Source organism: Balaenoptera physalus (assembly GCF_965194825.1).
Source record: "Balaenoptera physalus genome assembly, chromosome: X".
NCBI classification, from domain to species: Eukaryota; Metazoa; Chordata; class Mammalia; order Artiodactyla; family Balaenopteridae; genus Balaenoptera; species Balaenoptera physalus.
The window spans coordinates 94,238,311-94,254,575 of NC_138903.1; the positions used below are offsets into that span (position 1 = coordinate 94,238,311).

The 16,265-nt window shown below is 45.6% G+C and overlaps 1 protein-coding gene across 6 annotated transcripts in view; it reads right to left on the reverse strand.

Moving 5' to 3' along the window:
- Nucleotides 1-1,264: 1,264 nt before the first annotated feature.
- Nucleotides 1,265-16,265, reverse strand: part of LOC309653204 (uncharacterized protein) — a 34,154-nt gene continuing 19,153 nt past the window's right edge. For 2 of the 6 annotated variants that reach the window (XR_014259026.1, XR_014259027.1), the window contains 4 exons: nt 15,398-15,594; nt 13,494-13,720; nt 10,460-10,579; nt 2,862-2,992 (listed from right to left, as the gene is read on the reverse strand). Coding sequence is in view for 3 of the 6 variants with exons in the window: in XM_082447697.1 (XP_082303823.1) it covers nt 1,456-1,468; nt 2,773-2,992; nt 3,827-4,439 (846 nt within the window). In the remaining 3 variants the exon portion in view is untranslated. Of the gene's footprint in view, nt 1,469-2,772; nt 2,993-3,826; nt 4,584-7,868; nt 7,922-10,459; nt 10,580-13,212; nt 13,721-15,397; nt 15,595-16,265 lie in introns of those variants that run through there. The other 4 variants (XR_014259028.1, XM_082447697.1, XM_082447696.1 and 1 more) reach the window with 4 other exon arrangements.

The following is a 16,265-nucleotide window of genomic DNA, read 5'->3' on the forward strand; positions in this document are numbered from 1 at the left end:
GCATACTACATATGTATGCATTACTCCTATGTATGCCTTTTACTACAAATACATGTACCTATAATCAATCTAATAACTTTTGCATGTCTTTAAACTTCATACGTGCATGGTATCATAATGCTTTTATCCTTTTGGAACTAGGTTTTTCCTTCATCTTTTTCTCCCTTCCACTACTGAATCTTTGCCCCTTGTTATAAGCTGAACTGTGTCCCCGCAAAAGATATGTTGAAGCCTTGACCCGCGGAACCTGTAAATGTGACCTTATTTGGAAATCGGGTATTTGCAGGTGTAATAAAGATCAGATGAGGTCATACTGGATTAGGGCGGGCCCTTAATCCAGTATGACTGGCGTCCTCATAAGAAGAGAAAGAACACAGAAACAGAGACACAGGGGAAAACACTATGCAAAGATGAAGAAAGAAATTGGAATCATGCATTTACAAGCCGAGTGATGCCAAGGATTGACAGCAGCCACCAGAAGCTAGGAGAGAGGCATGGAACAGATTCTCCCTCCGAGCCTCCAGAAGGAACCAACCCTGCCGACACTTTGACCTCAGACTTCTGGCCTCCAGAACTGTCAGAGAATAAATTTCGGTTGTTTTAAGCCACCTGCTTTGTGGTAATTTGTTACGGTAACCCTAGGAAACTAACACATCCCTCCGGGAGCTCTTTGTGTCTCAGGCCCCTGAGAATTCTAGTGTCTTCCTCAGCCCAGATCTTACCATCCTGTTCAGTTTACCTGCAACAGTACCAAGTCAGTGAATTAAGGCTGGTCCTACCGTAGGTGTACTTAAACGTTTCCCCCATTGCCCTAAAGCAGTGGTTCTCAAACTTTAGTGTGCTTCAGTAGCACTTGGAGGACTTGTAAAACCCGATGGCTAGCAGCCTACCTTCAGAATATCCAATTCAGTAGGTCTGGAGCAGGCTCTGAGAATTTGCATTTCAAACAAGTTCCCAGCTGCGGCTGCTGCTGCTCCATGGCAGGCCAATAGCGCCATCTGGTCTCCAGGCAAGCTAGGTCATCCGTCAGGTCCTTTCAATAACATATACTAGAGGCTGGGCCACCATCTCTCTCGTCACACAACTTGTTTATAATCTAATATTTTAATTTATTTGAGGCTGCAATAAAAGGATTTGAAACAGGCTTACCAAATAGTTGAAAGAAATCCCTTTCAATGACAGTAAGGTGGGCCGAAAGAAACAGAACAAAGATACGTTGGCGTCAGTGTTATTTAGGTTAAAAAAAAACTGCAGCTTATTCATGTCAAACAAACTTTTATTTTCAACGTGAACAATACTATCAGATTTATCTGTAAAAGGTAAGAATAAAGTCAGATGTCAGTTAATATCCTTTTGGGATGCTGAACTTTGGAACAAAATTTGTATTGTGGGCTAATGAAAACTAGAATATCCGTGAAGAACAAATTCATCTTTTCTTTCGCCGTCCACTTCTTTTTATGCCTTCCAACTGTAGGATGGGATAAGAGTCAATTAACAATTGTACACCAATAACATGCAGCAGGGACTTTCTAAATATGAGTCAATACTATGTACATCTGTTGGCTCTCCAAGGAGAGAACAAAATGTTTTCTTCTTGTAACCCAGAGCCTTGGTTGTCAGGGTGCACATCATTTCACCACACCAACCTCATCTCTCTCTTGCCCACCACTATAAACGCTAGATTTTTTTCTTGAAAGGCCACTCTGCGATTTAAATGTCTTTCCACCTTAAGAGCCTATGCTCCTTACACAAATCATAAATCCCTTATAATCCCAGACCTTCAGTTTCCGTATCTGTAAAATGAGAATGAGGCTGTTATCAAACATCCACAGGTGTGAAAATTAAGAAAGAAAGAGCGTGATACTGAGAGAGAGAGAGAGAGAGATGAGACAGAGAAAGGAAAAGACGAATGGGTAGAGGAAGGAGAAACTAAGATTGAATTACCGACTCAGGGATAGCCAATAATCTTACTATGGCTAATTTTCTTTTCTTTTGAATAAAAAATCTCAATCGAACTAATATTTGTGAACTACTCATGAAATGCAGTCTTATGTGAAATCCTTAACTTTTTACTACTTTGTAAGGAGTCACCTTCTCAAAGGCATTGTTATTCCGAGAGACTCCATTTCTGTGGCCAGGGGATGAAGGTACAGCTAGTGCACAGCTTACTCGCTTTAGCTGCTTCTTCTGGTGACCATTCTCTAAAACTATAGGTCTCTATATTTTAGACCTCTAAAAACATATAGGTCTCTATTTCCAGGTCTGATAAATTTCCCATCTGTAGTAGTCTTAAAGCTACAGGACAAAGGACTTGCGGCTGCAAATGAAATACTTTTCAGAACACACTTCCTTCTATATCATCTAGAATACAAGTCCATTAGTAACATTAAACCGTTTTTCCAAAACTAAATTTCAACAATTTTTTCTTATTTACTTTACAAAAAAAAATTAAAACACGATAGATAGCTAGTGGGAAGCAGCTGCATAGCACAGGGAGATCAGCTCGGAGCTCTGTGACCACCTAGAGGGGTGGGATAGGGAGGATGGGAGGGAGACGCAAGACGGAGGAGATATGGGGATATAGGTATACGTATAGCTGATTGACTTTGTTATAAAGCAGAAACTAACACACCGCTGTAAAGCAATTATACTCCAATAAAGATGTTAAAAAAATAAACCAAAAATAAATTAAGTATGTAAACAAAACAAAACAAAACATAAAGCTGTTAGTAACAGGTATATGTCAGGAATGGTTGCACTATACAATAATACCTGTATTCTCCAGAGCTGCCCTCTGCTGAGACCGTATCCACTTTGGGTCCTTCTTCTGCTTTTTCATTTCCATCCTCTTTCTCTTCCTCAGCATTTTCATACTGATGTGCACTCTCTTCTTTAGTGTCGAATGATACGGACTTTGGCATCACAAGGTGGTGGGAAACATTTCCCGATTTAAAATCAGCAGCAGAACCTAGTTCTCTGCCCTCAGGAGGTTCTGGAGAAGAGAAATATGTCAAAAAATAAATAAATAAATCAATCAATAAATAAAAAGAAGAGCTGGCCATGTTCCTACTGGTTGACACAACACTTCCATGGGCCTCACACTTCTGCTGCTTGACAGTTTTCACAACATTTTCCCCCTCTTTCCAGTAGATCTCACACACTGTGCTGCTGATTATTTCTGGCCCTTTGGAGAAGGGATCAAAATCATTTGATTCTCAGAGCATTTTTGTATGTTTCTGCCAGAACGTCACTGGAAAATGTTCACCCAATTTAAAGACAAGTTCTACCGCGAAGCTCACTGATTCCTCAACCACTGAAAAGTGCCCCTGTGCCATTTCATCATTTTCTCAGGTCATCCTACTGGGAATCTTTGCATTTGTAGAAGCCCGTCAACCAAAAGTGAGGTATGCCATTTGTTTGCCCCTAGGTTGGTAGAAAGCAGCATACTTTTTCTCAAGATCATAAAGGTCTTTAGAGAATTGGGCTTCTACTTGTGCATATCGTGCCTGAAGGTTTTTGAGAGCTTTGACCCGCTGCTTAACCGCCAGAGGCCAGCGCTGAGCGCGGCCTGCCTTTCAGGCCGATGCCCCAGCAGGGGCTGCGAGGGCCTGGGGACTGGGCCGCCCCTCGCCAGCCTCGGCCCCGTCGTCAGGTCCACACGCCCCAGCCTCCCAGGACTCGGAGGCATCAGCCAGGACCTCGTCCGCCCAGAACTCGGCCTCCGCCGCCGGTTCCTCTGCCTTCTGGGATGCCGCCCCCTCTGCAGGTTCCTGCGGCTCCCAGGGCGGGGTGCCCTCTGCCTGGTACTCGCCCCGCCAGACCTCACCTGCCTCTCCCAGGCCTTCCTGCTCCTGAGGAGGCGCGGCATCCTCTGCAGGGTCCGAGGGCCGTCGGGAGCGGCGCCTGACCATCACGCGGCCGGCGTGGGGCCCGACCAGGACACGGTCGTTGTAGTGGCTGTGGTGCACACGGCAATGGACCAGATCCCGGAACAGGGACTGAAACTGCGCCGTGGGGGGCCCGTGGCCCGCGACCACTCCCGCGCCCTCGGGCCCATTCTCGTCCTCCTCTTCTGTCTCTTCCTCCTCCTCGACCTCTTCCTCAGTTTCGTCTCCCTCTTCTGACTGATACTCATCCTCCTCCTGGTCCTCGATCTCTAATTCAAACTGTACCTCCTCCTCCTCCTCCTCCTCCTCCTCCACCAGCTCTACATCCCAGTCTTCTTCCACTGCGGCCTGGGCGGCCTCCTGCCCACCATCCTCCCCGTGAAGGGCTCTGGAGAGCCCCAGGGAGGCCAGAAGGGCCGCGGCCCCCTCGGCTCCATCCATCCCTCCCGAAGGGGATGCGCGGACCCCGAGGGGACTGGGGTCGCCACCCGCCCCGCCACCAGCTCCGGCCTGGCCACCTGGGATCGGCCCTCGCTCCTCTGTGGCAGACATGGCAGGAGGGACGCGCCACACACGGATCGGGCTGCAGTGAAGATCGCGGGGAAGATGGCGGCCGCCGGGCTGAGTATCGCTGAGGGAGGGGATGATGTTGGCAGCGGGGCCTCCGGCACGGGGTGGGGGTTGCAGAGAAGCCGGCTGCACAGGGGACAAGGGTCTGCCAAGATGCCTCTGGGGGCCCCGCCACGGGAAGGGCAGACCGCCGGCCTGTGGAGTGCCCCACCGAGACTGCGCCGAGGCCGCTGCGCACAGGGCGGGAAAGAGCCTGACTGGCTGGCGACGGGAGGCGGACCTTGGAAGGGTCAACCAAGGGCCACGTCCTCCAGCGCCGGCTCTAAGCTCATTTGCCAGCAGCCAAGGATTGACAGCACCGCCGTCCAATGAGTGACCAAGGTCTTCAGCTTCCCTGGAAGCCTTAAAGGCCCAGCTCACCCTGAGCCTCGGTGAGCCCACAGGAATCCCTTCCTTTTCATTCCACCACTGCAAGAGCAAAGCTACAGTGTCCCTATAGGGCGGCGCCCTGGGGTATGAGAACCTGCATGTGTTCCCCATTTGCCACCCTGGGGCAGCTCACGCTGACTGAGACACACTTAGTTCAAAAACGAGAGAGAGAGAAGGTGTATAGATCAAATCTCAGCAACGCTTAAAACCTCCCACAAGAGAGAGCAAGAGAATTTGGAGGTTTTAATGCTGTAAAAGCTACTTAGAAAAGGACATACAAAGTCGATATGGATGCAGTGAGAATGGAGAGTGGAGAGAAAGCAGTAAAGACAGGAGCCGGACAGTGTTTCATCAGGGCTCCCCAATTCATTTCCAGCCTCCAAGAAATGAAGACAGAGAGAGAGAGAGAGAAGAGAGAGACACAGAGACAGAGACAGTGAGAGAGAGAGAGAAGAGAGAGACACAGAGACAGAGACAGAGACAGAGAGAGATACTTCTTTCAAAGACTGGGCTGAGCACATGCTCTGCACTGGAGTGTGTACATCCCCTGCCTCCCCAATTCATACGATGAAGCCCGTCCCCCACCCCACCCCGCCCCCAGGAGATGGTATTTGGAGACTGGGTCTTTGGTAGGTCATTCAGTTTCGGTAAGGTCAGGAGGCTGCGGTCCACACGTTGGGATTACTGCCCTTACAGGAAGAGACCATAGATGGTGCTCTCCGCCCACCACCCCAACGTGAAGCCACAGGAAGAAGGCGGCTATCTTCAAGCCAAAACGAGGGCCCTCACCAAGAACTCCACCATGCTGGCACCCTGACCTTGGGCTTCCTCGCCTCCAGAACTGTAGGAAATAAACCAATGTCTTGTTTAAGCCGCCCAGCCTATGGCATTTTATTAGGGCAGCCTGAGCAGACTAATACAGCACGGCACACGTTAACAGGACAGGCTTCCTAGAATGATTTCTCGGTCAACAGTCCGAGACTTTTTGTTGTACTCAGCCCCACTTAGCCGAGTGGTCAAGGGTAACGAATGCTTAAAACGAGGAAGAAATCGACAACTATTTTATGCTAATCCCACTTACTATTGTCGCTGGGCACAGAAGCAAGAGTGGGTGTTAGCTGTAACTTCACGTTCAGGAGAACATAAGCCATGTCCCTTACTTCCAGTAAGCACACCGCCTTGGGATCCAGGACATCTAATTTGACAGACCCTAACGTTTCACGGATGGGAAGCACACATTCTGCACTGCGCTCCTGGGAAGGTTGGCGAGAAGAGCTGTTGTTGCCATCCTGAGTCAGTATGGACCCCTACCCCAAGTTGGGTTCAAAGGTCAATCAAGACTGGTGACACCACACACACACACACACACACACACACACACACACACACACACACTACCGAGACGCGATGCAAAGTGTATTCCTTACATGAGGAGGCTTCTGGGGGGAGAGCAGGGTAGCCTTTTCAAGCTGCTCCAAAAAAGACTTGAGAGAGTCAGGAAAGGACGAAATTGCTTTGGGAGTTCTACTGTGATTCGTGGATGGGGCCAGCATGACAGTTCCCTTGTGCTGGCAGTAGCTAGTGTAGTTTGACGCCCACTCCTCCTCCCCTCCACCCTACAACCGCGCCAAAGGAGAGAGTGTGGGGCATTGGGGAAGAGGGAGGGTTGACGTTTAAAAGCCCTCAGCAGTCAAACATCAAAGGATGCAGTCAGACGCTATACTACAATTCACCTCTGGCGTGTGACTGGCGACTGAAACGTGCCATTTTCCTGTAATGGAATTTGAACTTGTGGAAGTAAGCCACTCTGGAACTCTGAGTCCTGCAGCCTAAGGCCCGGTAGGGAGGCAAAAGGTCCACTGAATGCCGTTCAAGAGCCCAGCGTTGTGTATCCTGAGAAGTAAAATGCATGCCTCGGTCACCATCAATAAGGCCCGGAACTCCAAAGCCAAGAAGGAGGGTCTTGGCAAAGCCCTGCATAGTGGCTTTAGTATATATAGAGACACGTGTGACCTGGATTTATAATTTGGGAGTCTGTGGGCCAAGAGATTCCCAGGGCTCTTTACCCCAAAGGGGACAGTTTTACACAAGGAAACGTCGTTGCTGCCATGGGCCGGACCAGACAGCCAGACCGACGACAATGGCCTGACTGTCTATGAAAATGTGCAGACGGGGCTAACTGTTGGCCAGAGCATCCAGCGCTAAGGTGACTGCCTGAAGTTCACTCACTTGTGCTGTCTTTTCGTTGAACAGTTTTATCTATGGTTATTGTATTGATTACTGACAGGGAAAGACTTTTCCTGACCTTTTCCTATTTATTTTCCACATGCCAGCCTTTTTTTGTTCCTTCACTCCTCAATTACTGTATTTTTCTGTTATTAATTTCATTTTGCTAGTGTACAAAGTGATTCTTTATCACTCCTTTCTCTGTACCTTTTTTAGTTTTTTTATAGTGCTGGAGCTTTTTGTGGGGGCAGTGTCGGTGGTTACACTGGGAGTTACAATTAATATCTTAACTTTATAATAATCAAGTTTGTATTAATACGGAGATAGTTGCAATAGTATTCAAAACCTCTGCTTTTCCCCAGCTCTGCCACATTTCTTTATTTAATTATGGTGACACATGGCATGTTTGTATATTTGGTGCCCATTAACAGAGATTTATAGTTAATGCTTTATACATTTGTATTTTCAATCATATATGAGAACAAAAAGAGGAGATACAAACCAAAAGTGCAGCAATACTGGCTTTTGCGTTTACCTGTGTAGTTACCTTGGCCTTTGTGGTTTATTTCTTCATATTGCTTCAGATAGGTGCCCAGCATTATTTCAATTCAGCCTGAAGGACTCCTTTTAGTACTTTCTGTAGGGCAAGCTTACTAGCTATGTACTCTCTCAGTTTTTGTTTGTCTTGGAATGTCTTTAACTCCCCTTCGTTTTCCCCACATATAGAATTCTTGGTTGAAAGGGTATTTTTGTTCATTTGTTCTACGCTTTTAATATGTCATTCCAATGCCAGCTGTCCTCTATGGTTTCTGTAGAGAAATGGGCACAAATCTTACTGAGGATTACTTGTAGGTGAGGAGTTGTTTCTATTGCTGTTTTCAAGGTTCACTCTTTGTCTTTGACTTTTGATAACTTGATCATGGTGTGCCTAGGTGGGGATCTCTGATTTTATCCTGCTTGGAGTTTGTGGAACTTCTTGGGTGTGTAGATTCATGTCTTTACTCCGAGTTTGGAGGTTTTCAGGCATCATTTCTTCAATGATTTCCTACCCCTTTCTCTCTCTCCTCTGCCTCTGCAACTGTCATTATGTGTACATTGGTGAGCTTGCTGATGCACATAAGTCTCATAGGCTGTGCTCATTATTCTTCATTCTTTGCTTTTCTGCTCCTCTTTTCCTTTCCAGAGACTGGATATTTCAACTAACCTTTTAAAACTCGCTGATTCTTTTTCTCCTGGTCAAATTTGCTGTTGGACATCTTTTATTAATTTTTCATTTCACTTACTGTGCTTTGCAGCTGAAGAACTTTTATTTTGTCCCTATTTATAATATCTGTCTCTTTGTGATACATCTTTCTCATTGTTTCCTAGTTCTTTGATCATTGTTTCCTTTCGCTCATTGAGTTTATTGAAGACAGTTGACTTAAAATGTATTCTTCTAGTAACCCAAATCCTGTGCTTTACCTCTGACAGTTTAGAGTAATTAATTTTTTCCATGTGAACAGGACACACATTCCTCCCATCCCCTCCAACTTTATGGAAGTATAATTTACAAATAAAATTTCTATATTCACGGTGAACAGTGTGATGCTTGATGTATGTATACATTGTTAAATGATTACCACGGTGAAACCGATTAATACATCTATCACCTCACATAGCTAAAGGTTTTTTGGGGGTGGTGTGTGGGATAAAACTAAGATCTACCGTCTCAGCAAGTCTCCAGCATACCACACAATATCTTAAATTATATCAGCATGCCGTACATTAGATCCCTAGAATGTATTTATCTTATAACTGATCATTTGTACCCTTTGATGAACCACCCCCCAAATAACAAACCTAAACCTGGAGGCATCATGCTTCCTGATTTCATTATTTTACAAAGGTATAGTAATCAAAACAGCATGGTATTGGCATAAGAACAGATGTATACATAGACCAACGGAACAAAATATAGAGCCCAGAAATAAACCCTCACATATATGCTCAACTATTTGACAAGAACACACAACGAGGACAGGAGAGTCTCTTCAATAAATGGTGCTGGGAAAACTGGATATCCACATGCAAAGATACTATATTGGACCCTTATCTTACACCATACCCCAAAATGAACTCCAAATGGATTAAAGACTTAAACGTAAGGCCTGAATCTGTAAAACTCCTAGAGGAAAACACAGGGGTAAGCTCCTTGACATAGGTTATGGCAATGTTTTTTTTTTGAATTGACACCAAAACAAAGGCAACAAATACAAAAATAAACAAGTGGACTACATCAAACTAAAAAGCTTCTGCACAGCAAAGGAAACAATCAACAAAAGGAAAAGGCAACTGACCTATGAAGCAGAAGAAAATATTTGCAAATCATGTTATCTGTTGAGGGGATAATATGCAAAATATATAAGGAATTCAATCAACTCAACAGCAAAAAAAAAAAAAAAACACAAAACCAACAAATAATTAATAAAAGGGCACACGATCCAAATATACATTTTTCCAAAGAAGACATACAACTGGCTAATAGGTATATGAAAAGGTGTTCAAGATAACTAACCATCAGGAAAATGCAAATCAAAGCTGTAATTAAGACATTACACCTATTAGGATGGCTATTATCAAAAGGACAAGAGATAGCAAGTGTTGGCAAGAGTGTGGTAAAAAAGGAACCCTCGTGCCCTGTTGGTGGGAAAGTAAAATGGTGCAGCCACTATGGACAACTGTATGGAGGTTCCTCAAAAGATTGAAAATAGAACTAGCAGATCAGCCAGCAATCCCACTCCTGAAAACAGATCCAAAGGAGGTGCTTTCTGCTCTGCTCTCTTATGCTCATTGCAGCATTATTCACAATAGCCAAGGAATGGAGACAACCTAAGTGTTTTGGGCAGATGAAAGGATCAAGAACATATCATATATATATATAAAAGACATATAAAAGAATTCTTCTTAAGAATTCATCTGAGGGCTTCCCTGATGGCACAGTGGTTAAGAATCCACCTGCCAACGCAGGGGACATGGGTTCGAGCCCTGGTCCAGGAAGATCCCACATGCTGCGGAGCAACTAAGCCTGCGCGCCACAACTGCTGAGCCTGCGCTCTAGAGCCTGCGAGCCGCAACTACTGAGCCCGTGTGCTACAACTACTGAACCCCGTGCGTCTAGAGCCCATGCTGCGCAACAAGAGAAGCCACCGCAATGAGATGCCCACGCACCGCAACGAAGAGTAGTCCCCGCTCGCCGCAACTAGAGAAAGTCCATGCACAGCAACGAAGACCCAACGCAGCCAAAAATAATAAATAAATAAAAACAAAATAAATAACTTAAAAAAATTCATTTGAAAGACTATTCTTACCTTTAGTGGGGTGATACAGAGAGGAACAGGAACAGAGAGAAGACATAGTAGATTCTCCTTCCTTCAGACTTCTTGTCTCTCTCAGGAAATCTCTACAGGCCCAGCTTAATAGTGAGCCAGCTGGAAAGGCAAAATAGGGTTGGCAGAGACCCAGAAACTTAGAACAGGTTATAGAATTTTGAGTGTGTCGTATGTGGGATAATAATTTCTGTCGGGAATGTGGGAGCATGTTCATATGTGGGACCAGGTACTCTGGGGACTTAACACGTAAGTATATTTACATATTGAGTATGACTGTGTGTGTGATCAAGTTCATACGTGTGACTGTTGATGAGCATCAGCACGTGTTTGTGAGTACATGTGAGATTGTCTCTGTGCGAGAGTAAATTTGTTTGACGTTAAGAGTGAATAAATATATACGCATGTCCTTATCTGAGGGTGTTCATCTGTGGGTGACTGTGTGAGCGTGTTCATGTGTATGAGGTATTGAGTGTGTTTGTAGGTGAATAAATGTGTAAAGACATTCACAGATGATTGACTGCCAGCAGCATGATAAAGTGAGAGCATATCTGTGTGTGAGTGAATATGTGGGTATTTTTGCTTGTGAGCAGGCAAATGTGTGTGCATAAGTGAATATGTGGGTGTGTCCATGTAAGCAAATACAAGTGTGCCAGTGTGTAAGACTGTTGACTGTGTGAGCCCATTAACATCAAGTATGCCATTGTGTGGGAGTGAATGTGTCAGTGTGTTGATGCCTGTGAAGGAACGTGAGTGATCTTGTGTATGCGATCATATTCATGTGTGCAAGTGAATTCATAAGCACTGTCATGTATGTGAACATGGTATTTCAAATATATCTGGGTGCCTGAACATGTAGATACATGTTCGTATACCAGGGTATCTACAAGTGCTAGTAAACCTGTGAGTGAGTGTGTGAGCATGTGCATGTGAATCTTTAAGCTCGTTTGATTGCGTAAGCTTGTTAATGTTTGATTACATTTGAATGAGTGAACATGTGAGTGTGTATGAAGTTATCTGAGTGTATCCATATGCATGAGTGAAGGTGTGAACTTCATGGTGTGTGAGCATGTTTGTGGGTAAGTGAATATGTGAGCATGCCTGTTTGTGAGTTGTGTTCAATGTGTGCATGTGAGTGAATGTGTGAGTCTTACATGTGAGCATACTTGAGTGTGTGTGTGTGTGTGTGAGCGAATGTGTGGGCATCTTCATTCTATTGAGTGAATATGTGACCAAATTTGTGTGAATAAATGACTGTGTAAGCAGAATGTGCTTAAATTTGCCATCTTATACATTGCTGTGACTAAGGCAACATGCAGGTTTGTTTTGGTGGGCAATTGTATGTATGTGCTTTCTTGCTCAGAGTGGTGTTATTGTTGCTTGAGTTTCCTGCCAACTACTAGTAACAAACAGCCGGGTGGGCCAAGTGATCTCAAAAACAGATTGTACATTTGGCCCATTTCTTTCCCTGTTTATCACAAGGCTGCTGTACTTCAGTGCAGGACTACCTGTTCCACTGCTTCCATTCTAGGGGAAATTTTTCTTGGGCAGCTGTTTGTATAGCTTTAACAGCCTCAGAGAGGTGGCCTCTTGGGAGGTGGTCATGTAACGATACCAATAGATTTCCTCCCAGATTACCTTTGCTACTGGGCTTCTCATTATTGGTCTGTAAGATGTGATGTGTATGTTTTAAGATCCCCCAGAAGAGTAACATTGGGATGCAATTTCCCTCAAGTCTTTCCCAAGTGCTTACTAACGATGGTCTTGGTAAACCTGACAAATTTTGTAATTGTTATAAGCAAATAGCTGTCAATTTGGATGGAAAAACTCCCACGTAGAGACTGGTTAGATTTCTCCATGGGATCAAATATGTTTTCATGAGAACTGTCTTTGCTGTCACACCCAAAAGCTATGATTGGTTACTGTGGGCAGCAAGTGTTGCAGCTGTTGAAGAACCCAGTCCCACTGAGTGTGATGTAAATCTTGAAGTTGGTATTGTAAGAAGGTTAGGTTAGGAAAGAATTCCCAAACTGGATGAAGCTCCTGACTTTTTAGGCATGCCTTGTCCTGGGTATTATGTTGTATACATTCCTTTCCGTGTGTGTGTGTGTGTGTGTGTGTGTGTGTGTGTGTGTGTGTGTGTGTGTGTGTATAAAATATGACTTCCCAACCGGGGGAAAATTCATGATAACTTGCCCTTGGTCACTTAATTTCTTTTAGTGCAAACTTCAATACATGGGACTTGTACTAGAGAGAGAGAAATCGTTATAACTACTAAGAAAAGAGACCAATCGTTGTTAAGGTATACGTTTTTGGCAGCGTTTACATGCATCATTATGCCAGGGATTAGTAAGAGCTATAATTTTATCTAATTGTAACCCCATAGAGTTTGTCGGTATGGCTCTGCATTACAGCATTTTTAATATGATTACACTGATCACAAGCATGCTGGCTGTACTACTGGGTGCATACTATCCCTGGGCACGCCTTAAATAAGACTCAAGAGACAGTGGCTCTATTTGGTTAATGGCACTACTTCATAACATTGGGTTTCTTCTGATTTCAGGTGAAAGTTGGCCCTGAGGGTTTAGAAGGCATCTACGAGTCATAAGTGTTATCTAAAGAGTCTAGCTTTTAGCCAGGATGGGTGTTGCTAGTAGTAGAAGAGACATGAGAAGGTCGCTAGCCTCAGTGTTGGTATCTGTGGTCATGTCAGTAGGATTGACCGACCTGAATAGCCAACAGCGTGGCTCCCATTGTCCCCAATCTGACCTATGTTGTAAGACTCCCTGTTGTGTGCATGTGGTATACTGTTTCCAACAGACCCTGTCAACAGTAGTGTGTGGATTACTAGGGCTGGGTGAACCACCAATAGACATACAGCCAACACTGGCAAGGGCAGTAACTCCTCAGGTAAGAAGGGGCATACAAACAGGGTAGGGATTAAGGTTGGAGGTCACCTGTAGCCATCAGTAGGGGACCTGATTGTCCCTGGGTATTGTTCACATGGGGTTACCTGGTCTGGGAGAGGTTTCGTTCCACCTCCTGGGCTCCACAGTGCCTTTACTGGAGCAAAGTACATGGATGGCAGATAAGGACACCTCTTTCTCCAGAAATTGGCGGGTAGTTTGCTTGGCTTATACTGGATGACGAATGAACACAGTCTAAGGATGGTTTCAGAATCACTGGTCCACGTCAGGTTCTCATCAGGATCAAGAAGGAAGTGGCTAAGCTCCGGGTTTTCTATGAGGGAGAAAGGAAAGATGAAAGTACCAGGTGAAAGTTTCTTTTCGGTGCATGGCAACGCCTGGGCTCCCATGTCTGTGAAAACTGACAACTGGGTTGTGTCTGCTGTGGATGTGTACACCAGCAGAGACAGAAATGTCTCTGCTGGTGGTCTCGTCATTTGTTGTGAATTTAAATATGGTGTAGCTATGCCAGAGGGGTAGGAACTTAATATAATCTGGACCGTGGGCAGTATTTCTGACCACTTGAAGGACCACTGCCCTCCAAGTTCTCTCAACAGCCCTTGATTTAAAAGTTCATCATGGGGCTTCCCTGGTGGCGCAGTGGTTGAGAGCCTGCCTGCCAATGCAGGGGACACGGGTTCGAGCCCTGGTCTGGGAAGATCCCACATGCCGCGGAGCAACTAGGCCCGTGCGCCACAACTACTGAGCCTGCGTGTCTGAAGCTTCTGCTCCGCAAACAAGAGAGGCCGCGACAGTGAGAGGCCCACGCACCGCGATGAAGAGCGGCCCCCGCTCGCCGCAACTAGAGAAAGCCCTCGCACAGAAACGAAGACCCAACACAGCCAAAAAAATAAAAATAAATAAATAAATAAATTAATTAAAAGCTTAAAAAAAAAAAACCAAAACCCCTATCATCTGGGACCCAAATCGATTTCCATAATCATATGTTGCTACGCGGTCATTTAAAAAAAAAAGTTCATTATGTCTTTCCAGGATCCCTGCTACTGGAAGATGATAGGATAGGTGACAAACCCAAGCAATGTTTTCTTGTAATGCCCATTGCTGGTTTGCTTTACAGTGATGTGGGAACCTTGGTCTGACGGTATAACTTGTGCGGCAGTCCCAAGGGCTGCAAAAGCTATTTTGTCAAGCCCTCAATAATATGAGGAGAGGCCTGTGCCTTGCATGGATACACTAATGGAAGGCCTGTATAGAAGGCCGGGAGGTTACGGTAAATTAACTTCAGTGGCAGGGTATGTGGTGATTTTCTCATGGAGTTGCAGCACTCTAGTAGGGCCAGGTTTAGCTCAATCCAGTAGATCCCATTATCATTTGAGTAGAGGCCTCAGTTGCTCTGCGGGGAGCTTCTGCTATTACCCAGGACATAACAGGAATCTCAATCCACAGCGTAACTGGCTCTGCTCCAGTAAAGCCTTCAGTTTCAGTAAGGGCTCAGTGTACCTCCACAAGTTGCCTCTCCACTGGCCAATACCTTGGGACTGAGTCTGGGAGTCACGTGTGCCAAAAGCCCACGGACATTTGGTCCAGTGGCTCCCGTAAGTGAACGTTAGGGTGGCCGGAACTTCCAATTGTAAGTCCTGCCCTCAGAGCACTAGTGGGAGAGCTGAAATGATAGCCTTCTTTAGTTTACCTAGTGCCTGTGGTGGCTCAGGTCCCCACTGAAAAGCGGAGGTCCTATGGGGGGCTCCATCGATGGGCGCCAGCAAATATTTGAGGTTGGCACCAGAATCCAAGCATGCCTACCAAATGTTGGGCCTCCTTTACCAATCTGGGAGGCTGGCTGGAGCACTAGGAGCTTTTCCTTTACCCAGTTGGGACTAGTTTACCCTTTTGAGTTTCAAACATAGCCCAGAAATTTAACAAACTAGGAGGTGCCTTGTACCTTATGGCGGGCAATTGCCCATCCCCTCTCAGGGAGGTGTTCACTCACAGTTGTGATGGTGTGTGACACAGAGTCTTGGCCAGGTCCAGTGACGAGGATGTCGTCGACACAATGCCAGAGCTGAGTCTCTGCAGGACGTGGCTCGTGCCGAGCAGGCATCTAGGTCCCGACTGCAAATCCCATGGGCAATCACGGGCGCATTCATGTACCCCACAGGTCACTGGGAAAAAGGTGTACTGTTGATCCTCAAAGGGGAAGGCAAATTGTGATATTTAACAAAGAGAACATGTGAGCCCAGTCTATGACTCTGAACCATTTACCAGGGTTATTCTGAATGTCATTCATTAAGGGAACAATATATAGTAGAGGGGCTCTAATACAGGGAGCAGCCTTGTTTAACTCTCTCTAGTCTACAGATAGCCTGTACTCATTAGTAGTGGCTTTAAGCACAGGCCATACCACCGAACTCAAAGGTGGGAATCCATATCCTTTCTTTAAGTAAGTCAGCTAGGACAGGCCATAATCCTTCAGTGCTTTCCTTTTAGTCAGTACCTCTTACACGGGTAGAGGAAGGTGAACTGGCCAGTGCCCACCAGTGGCATCAAAACCTTAGGCTTGTTTCACGAGGTCACCTGCTGACTGAGGAAGCCCATTCCAATAAAGGGAAAAGAGTCTCAGAGAACGACCAGCACAGAAGCGTCTTTTAGCAAAACTAAGCCCATATTAAAAGCTAAGCAGATGGGACTTCCCTGGCGGCCCAGCGGTCGACTCTGCACGTCCACTGCGGGGGCCGTGGGTTCGATCCCTGGCTGGGGAACTAAAATCCCGCATGCCACACAAAAAGTTAAAAGAAAAAGCTAAGCAGATAATTATCCCTTCAATTAATTCTCCTCCAAAGCCCGTCATCTCCTGGTGG